General features: G+C 41.3%; 1 protein-coding gene and 1 gene segment (V, D, J or C); one reads left to right on the top strand and one right to left on the bottom strand.

Moving 5' to 3' along the window:
• Nucleotides 1-740: 740 nt before the first annotated feature.
• On the bottom strand, nucleotides 741-1,593 carry LOC102015668 (the record flags this gene model as incomplete). The annotated part of the segment is given in 2 exon segments: nucleotides 741-1,015; nucleotides 1,249-1,593. Coding segments are annotated over 2 exon segments (327 nt in total), but the record flags the coding sequence as incomplete, so codon positions are not given.
• Nucleotides 1,594-6,911: 5,318 nt separating this feature from the next.
• LOC102029905 (olfactory receptor 10G2) lies at nucleotides 6,912-7,986 on the top strand. The gene has a single exon (XM_005412152.2). The coding sequence runs from the start codon at nucleotides 6,924-6,926 to the stop codon at nucleotides 7,878-7,880; it is 957 nt and encodes a 318-aa protein (XP_005412209.1). The 5' UTR covers nucleotides 6,912-6,923; the 3' UTR covers nucleotides 7,881-7,986.
• The last annotated feature ends 254 nt before the right edge of the window (nucleotides 7,987-8,240 follow it).

The raw sequence follows: 8,240 nt of genomic DNA, 5'->3' as shown, positions 1-8,240 counted from the left end.
GAAAAAAATAAAAATAACAATAAAACAGAGTTTCAAAACAGGTTAGTAAGAAAGTATAATAATTACATTGCATATTGTCTTTGTAGCAGTTATTCAGAGTACAAGAAATAGGCAAGATATCATGTTCAAACAATATTAGCACAAACCTTTCTATTCAATGGACTAAGATAAACTAGCTGTATAACTATTTTGTAACACCTTATTTAAAGGTCTGTCATTTAGATTTTTAAAGTTCAGTGTTTCTTCAAATAAAAAGAATTTCACCATTGTGAGTTGTCAGGCGCAAAGAACCTGCCCCAGAAACAAACTCCATTTTACAGAATTAGATCCCAAAATACAAATAATTTTCAGGATTTCAACTTCCACAAATAAAAAGTAGAGAAATACCAGTCCCAGATTCTCTGCCACCTAACCCTGAGTGGAAGTTTAAGATACAAAAGTTATATACAGCTGTGTTCAAAGTCACACAGTATACAGCATCATAATTCACAGTAATCCAGTGAAGCAGGCAGTGCTATTCTCATTTTATACATGAGAAAACTGAATCAAAAAAGCTAAAGTGACTTGCTGAAAACCTCCCAGGTAGAAAGTGGCAAGCTCAGCTCATGGTAGTTTACTTCCAAAGTCCCCAGTCTTATCTCACAGCAGACATACACTCAGGAAATATCATTTCCCCCTGTTGTGGCCTTCTTTGAATTCTGATGCAGCTGAATAGGCCTCATAGTCACTGTGTCTCTCACAGCACAGAAGTAAGAGGCAGAGTCTTTCATCTGGAGCTCCCTCAGAAACAGGGAACTGTACCCATCAGAGCGACGAAGGAAAGTAGAAAGACGACTTCTATTCTGAAACCCATCCAGAACATTGTAAGAGACAAATACAGGAGCTCCACCATCGTGTTGCTGGTACCAGGACAGCCCGTTGAACCCAGACGTCTGGAACGTGCAGTTGACCTGGACAGAGGCTCCTTCCACAGCCATCAACTCGGTGGGCTGCTCAACACTTTGTCTTGCAGCACCTGGGAGAGGACACATGACCGTTACCTGAAGTTACATCACTATTAAAAATGTTTCTTCCATGTGGTCACAGGAAAACCTCACTGATGAGGAAGGTGCTTAGAAAGAGAGTCACTGGCACCTCATGAGCAAAATCTACTAGAAAAGACTCTTTTGTTAGAAGCTGTGATCATTTAGCTGGAAGAAAAGTATTTTGAAAACTCCCAGCAGCATTTGCTAGTAAGTTGAGACTTACCTCCCACCATCAGTGAAACGTAAAGAAGGAAAACTCCCCACATCTGCTGCATGGACCACCAGCCAGGCACTGCTTCCTGGCTCCTGAGACACTGGCCTCTGCAGAAGACAAACCTTCACATGGGTAGGGGAGGGAGGCTCAGTCCATATGAACCAGAGAGACCCAGGGGAGGAGCTCCTTTCTAGAGGGATGATTTCAAGCTTCCACAGGAGCAGCCTGGGCTTCCGTGCAGGAGTCTCTTCCCTTGAACATTTTCTACTGACTTCTGCATGGGTTTTAATCCAGTAGTTCTGGTGAAGATTGCATGATAGGATCCAATGCAGAGAATAGAGAAGATAAACAAGAACATAAGGTAAAGCCAGTCTGCTCATACTAAGTGTCGGGTTTTGTTTTGTTTTTTGTTTTGTTTTGTTTTTAATTTTTAGACAGGGTCTTTCTATGTGGTTCAGGCTGGCCTTGAACACCTTATGTAATTCAGGCTCTCCTCAAACTTGCCACAGTCCTCCTGAGTCAACCTCCTAAATGTTGGGATTACAGCCATGCACCACCACACTGGCTTTTGGGGGGCTTTTTGTTTGTTTGTTTTTTGTGGGGCTTAAGGGGGTTTTGTTTTTGTTTTTTGGTTTATTGAGACAGAGACTGACTTTGCAGTTCAAGCTGGCCTTAAACTCACTATGTAGCCCAGACTGGACTCAAACTTGTGGCAATCCTCCTGCCTCAACCTCCTAAGTGCTGGAATTACAGACATGTCCCGCCACATCCAGTTTCTCATACTAAGTGTTTCTTTCCCCAGAAGAAAATATTTTAAGAGAAAATAAGTGCAATTGTCAGTGAGTTGTGTACATGCTGGTGTGTCTATGCTGTTGTTTTTGTTATCATAATCATTGTTTGCAGCAGTAAGAAACAGAATTTTTTAATTGTCTTTCTCTCCAAACAGAATATCAGATACTAATTAAAAGGTCAAAATAAATATATGCCTGTTCACAAATATACAGAGTCCACCAAAAAATATATGCATAATTCAGGAAAAGAAAAATGGTATAATGTTTTTTCAACAGATGGTGTTATCCTCATATTAGAGATCCTAGAGGAGGTCATATATTGCAGAAAACCAAGAAACCAAAAATGCATGTGCAGCAATCTCAATGCCCAAAGTTATCCAAACAGCAGCCTGTTGTATTAATAAATGCTTGGAATCTAATGACCACCACTTTGAGCACCTCTTACAATTATAGGGACCAAAGGTAACTTGTATTAATCTCATAATGTCTCAATAAATTTAGTATTAAAATATTTATACAAGTTTTCTTTTCATGATGTGTACATACATTTTGGGCAGAATATATATATATTTGTGTATGAGTACAGAGGAAGAAACTGAAAAATAAAAGAAACTATTAGCGTCAGTTACTTCAGAAGGATGGAATTAAAAGAGAATGGTGAAAAGAATAACCTTTCTTATACATCTATGTCTTGTTTGACTTGAAATGCCTTTGTGTAATAAAATGAGAACTTGAAAGAAATTTTAAAAAGAATGCAAGAAAGAAGAAATACTAGGCTAGAAAAAGATTGGACAGGAGAGGAGAGAGAAATCTATATTTCAAAAACTATTTTCCAAGTCCTACAAAATGAAATTAACTCTTTTTGACATGTAGTTTTCTAAATTTAATGCTTTGCATATGGTTTACTGCAGTAATTTATATCCCTCATAAGGCTCCAGACATTTCTATTTACTCCAAGTCTCAGCATAAAGAGTTTTAATAAAGGTGATACTGTCATCTTGTGGCTGGGTGTAACACTGCAACTGTATACACACACACACACACACACACACACACACACACACACACCTTAATCACTTAATTTAAAATTAAAAGAAACCTAAGAAATCATCCAGTTTTCATCCAGCACAAGCAGGATTCTAAAGTTTATGTCACAGTCCACACTCCATTTGCTTCATTTCTAGCCAAACCCCCAGTACTTCTTGGTTAATATTATCTTTTGTAAAAGAAGTAAATGGGTTTTCAAAGCTACTGCCCTGGCATATGCTGTCTGGACCTGAGGACAATATGAGAATCAACTTGATGTCAAACGTGCTCCAGGGAACTGTGAATAAAGGTTCATATTTGAAACTACAGCCCTCCTTTCTTTGTAGTTTTCCCCACTAGTTCATTCAAAAAGATATACTGAGAACCTACAACGTGCAAGGCACTTTTCTATTAGTGCTGGAGACCCCATAGTGAGCAAAATTCCCTCTTCTCTTGGGGCCTACACTCCAGAGAAGGGGAACGATAAACAAATAAATGTAAGTTGATGCTAAATGTTACTAAGACGAATAAAACAGAAAAGGAGGAGAGTCAAGGAAGACTTCATTGATGAAAAGCTGTCTGCACAAAAACCAGAAAAAGATGGTGGAAGAATCTCAATGAGTATTTGGGAAGAGATGGAGATCTCTTAACACTAAGAAATTAGAGGTCACCCAAAACTACACTGATGAGATTATTCCCCAGAGCTCCCTTTCCAAGGATCTGCTAGAAATGTTGCATTCTCTCTCTCTCAAAACAAAGTAATGAGGATTTTGGAAGGGAGATTCTCATCAGGGAGTTACTTTGGAGTAGGATTTCCCTTGAGGTTAGAATTTTTCTTCAAATCTCTTGACAGTGTTGTGTATTTTTCTTTTTAATCAGAGCTAAAGAAGCAACACCTGATGAAAACTGCTGTAAAATATGACTCAGAATAAATAGAAGTCACACTCGTCAAAGAGCCCTGAAGGGCAGAGAGGTGCTCTCAGAAACTCTGAATACTTACTCGCTGGTTAGACTCCTAAAACAATGGCAAAGCCTTTCCACAGCGGGATACGGGAGCCCTGTACAACGAGCTAGGCTGAACCTCTGAAGGTCCACACCACATCTCTACCTGTGGGACCGTTCGGCTCAGGAACAGCACACATCCTCCTGGATCCTTCTCTCTGCACATGTGAGTCTAAGATGATGGAAGTGTGGCTCTGAAACATGCTCCATTCAAAATAAGGCAACAAACTAATTTTGGAATTTACAGATGTTCTATAATGGCAGCCAAACGTTGATTTAATCAGTCCGTTTTCTGTTTTCTTCCTCAGCTCTTTCTCAGATTGCCAGGATTAAATTCCTTCTTTCCAAACTTGGGGAATTTAACTTTTGTGTTTAAAATGACTCTAAAAATCTAAATGCTACTATCTTTCCACTGTGTTTTCTTATTAGGGTAGTGATAAAGAGCAGAGCTGAGCAATGATAAAGTCAGAGGGATCATGAAAAGTTTTGCTGATTGTGTAAACACAAAGACAGGCCTGCTTCACAAACTGTCCATTCTCCACGTGAAGAGAGCACTAAACTTCCTAAATGAAGTTTATTCCTGTTTACCCTCTGGTGAAGGACAAGAATCAACTCTGAGGATTAGATAAAATATGGACCAGCCGCCTCAAATTCTGTGCCTGTCTTCTACGCTGCTCTCCCTCTATCGGGATAGCTGTGTGTGAATGATGGGTTGCCCAGGACAAATCTCTCCAGAAACATTCAGACTGGTCTTGTCCCGCAGGGAAATAGGAGTCCTTTCATTATAGTCCATCCAGCGTAACACTGAATCAGTCTTTATCGTTCCATCTTGAGAACTCCCTTATATCCCAGCTCTAGAAGGTCCCTGTACAATCCAAAGTTTCAGACAGCTATGTGAAGGCTAGCCCTGCTCTGAGCCTCCCTAAAGCAGTGCAAATCTGCTCACAACGCTTTAGCCTGACTTGAGGCAGAGGCACACAGGAGGCAGCTAGGCCTGCGGTCTCATGACCACAGAGGTCTTCCAGCAGTGCCCTGTCCCTCCATGCCCTCACATTCTCAGTGCCGCTCATCCACTCCATGCCCACAGACTTTCCAAAGAGTTTCCTGGATAATTGCTTTTCAAAAACATATTATTTATATTCTGATGTCATTCAACTGTTACTTTCAAGGGATTTTTATACTGAATTTTAACCTTTTGTTGTTTTCATATACCTTGAAAATTTAGATTCTAACCATTTTACAACGTGATCCTGTAATCACAGCACTTAGGAGGCTAAGGCAAGGGGACTGTCTCAAATCCAAAGCCACCCTGGGCTACATAGTGAGTTCAAATCCAGCCTGAACTACATAGTGAGACCCTGTCTCAAAAAAAAAAAAAAAAAAAAAGAAACAAAGAAAAGGTACTTTATGATTAAGTAGCATATGAATGAATCTCAAACCCTAATGTGGGGGGATCTTTATCACATAACCTATTTAACCAAAGGAATGAAATAAACACATTTCATCCTTTTAGTTTCTTGCCAGCTGGCTCAAAGACTTGAAACTCTTTTAAAGCCTTCAGAGAGTTATTACATAGTAAATATAATATATATATGGATCTATTTTAAAGACACTAAAGATTGAGCCATGTTATATATACACATTTTAAACACACTCAAGTCATATGTAAATAGTTTTATAATAATAAAAACTCCTCTAAACATTTACAAAAAATCCAATCTCAGATGAATGGAAGACATCAATCTAAATGCTAAGCTGCAATAAATGCAATAAAAAGCATGCAGTGAAGTTGGTTATATTTAAACTAGATATGTACTATTTAAGTGCTTTTTTTAAAACTAGGAATCAAACTCAGGGCCTCGTGCTTGCCAGGCAAGTGCTGTACCACTGAGCTATCTCCCCAGCCCAATATGTACTATTTAGGGAAGGAAGTGATTCTTGCCCTAAATCCAAGCCATGTGGGCAGCAGAATTAAATAAACAGGATTAAGCAGAGAACACTGCATTAGATCAACAGGATTTGGGAACATCCTTTCAGTCAGCTATTTGATCATTCAGGAAATAATTATTTATCATGTTTACTGTGTTAGACGAAGTGACTAATAGGTGAAATAAGAATTTAGACAATGGCAATTCCATGTAATATATGCTCAGAGAAGTGTAAGCACAGGTCCCTCAAATCTGGAAAGACTTCTTGAAGGTGAAGACTTTGACACTGAATCCTTTTATGATTCAGGACTACACAGCGGAAGTGAGTAGGAAAGATAAAGGTCCATAGTCCCAAGTGCAATCGTGCTTCTGGGACAGACTGAGTAGCCCCATGCATCTAAACACCAGGAAGAAATTTCAAGGGGGTAATAGATGGTAAATAAAGGCTAAGTGATGAATATTTTTACGTGCTATGCGAGGAGATGCAATTTTAGCTGAGGAGAGAAAGGAATCATTGCAGTGTTGCTAAGCAGAGAAGGGGGAAGTAATTGTCACAATAGCAGGGTATTTGTTTCATACTGCTCTGTGTCAACCTTAATGTCTCTTCATTTAAATCCCTTTTGATCGGAGTTTTTGGTCCTTTCCAATCATTCACTTGTTCCGTTGTTCTTTGATTTGCCAATCCTGCTTCCTGAGGTCTCCCAAAGCACATGAGTTTCTATCCATCCAGGAAATTCACCAGCCTATGTAGGGATTCCCCTGTAATATAAACCTAAATATCAATGGTGATATGATCTCTTCATTTAAAAAATTACACAATTTTATTTCTCTCATAACACCCAGGCATTCACCGTCTAACAAAAGCATGTCTGTATGTCCTCACTGTGCTGTTTCCCCCGACTGACCTCACCTTTGTCTCAGCAGATGACAGGAAGGCATGAGAAGGAGCAAAAACACATCGCTGGACACACTGGTGACTGACTTCATTCTCCTGGGCTTGTCTCATCCGCCCAGTCTCAGAGCTCTGCTCTTCCTGGTCTTCTTCATCATCTACATCCTCACTCAGCTGGGGAACCTGCTCATTCTGCTCACCGTGTGGGCTGACCCCAAGCTGCACTCCCGCCCTATGTATATCCTCCTGGGCGTGCTCTCCTTCCTGGACATGTGGCTCTCCTCCGTCATTGTCCCTCGGATCATTTTAAACTTCACTCCTGCCAGCAAGGCCATCCCATTCAGCGGCTGTGTGGCTCAGCTGTATGCTTTTCACTTCCTGGGCAGCACGCAGTGCTTCCTCTACACCCTGATGGCCTATGACAGGTACCTCGCCATCTGCCAGCCTCTGCGCTACCCCGTGCTCATGAATGGGAGGCTATGCAGCACCCTTGTGTCTGGAGCGTGGGTGGCCGGCTCCATCCATGGCTCCATCCAGGCTACTCTGACCTTCCGCCTGCCCTACTGTGGGCCCAATCAAGTGGATTATTTTATCTGTGACATCCCTGCCGTGTTGAGACTGGCCTGTGCTGACACTACTGTCAATGAGCTTGTGACCTTCGTGGACATCGGGGTGGTGGCCGCCAGTTGCTTCACGCTGATCCTGCTGTCCTATGCCAACATAGTCCACGCCATCCTGAAGATACGCACTGCTGAGGGGAGGCGCCGGGCCTTCTCCACCTGTGGCGCCCACCTGACCGTGGTCACGGTCTACTATGTTCCTTGTATTTTTATCTACCTTCGGGCAGGCTCCAAGAGTCCCCTGGATGGGGCGGTGGCTGTGTTTTACACTGTGGTGACCCCTTTACTGAACCCCCTCATCTATACCCTGAGGAACCAGGAAGTGAAGTCTGCTCTGAAGAGGATAACAGCAGGTCGAGGGAGCGTGCATGGAAATAAGTAAGTGCACTGCCACTGCCACTGTGTGCACCTGCTGCTGCACGTGACAAATGCTTAATAAAACTGAATTTAAACTGAATCTCCTTCTAATTGGAAGAAACTTCTCAATCCCTTAGACCCACAGTCTTTTTACCTCATTAAATTGGCTCAAATTGTTTTTGTTTGTTTAAAAATAAATTGATAAATTACTTCTACCAGCTCTTACTAGAAAAGGGCTTATTAAAGGCTAACTATGATGAGATGTCAGTGTCTTAGGAGGTATGTTATACCAGAAAACATGAAAGGGGAAAAGTAGGGGCTGGGGATTTAGCTCAGCGGCACAGCGCCTGCCTGGCAAGTGCGAGGTCATGAGTTTGATTCCGGT

Source organism: Chinchilla lanigera, unplaced genomic scaffold (assembly GCF_000276665.1).
Source record: "Chinchilla lanigera isolate Chin_1 unplaced genomic scaffold, ChiLan1.0 scaffold00149, whole genome shotgun sequence".
Classification (NCBI taxonomy): domain Eukaryota; kingdom Metazoa; phylum Chordata; class Mammalia; order Rodentia; family Chinchillidae; genus Chinchilla; species Chinchilla lanigera.
Note: the sequence above shows the minus strand (reverse complement) of the source record. Positions and strands in the feature narration are given on the sequence as shown.

Excerpts from the sequence above, each read along its gene's own strand:
- LOC102029905 (XM_005412152.2), top strand. The coding sequence starts at position 6,924 with ATGAGAAGGAGCAAAAACACATCGCTGGACACACTGGTGACTGACTTC.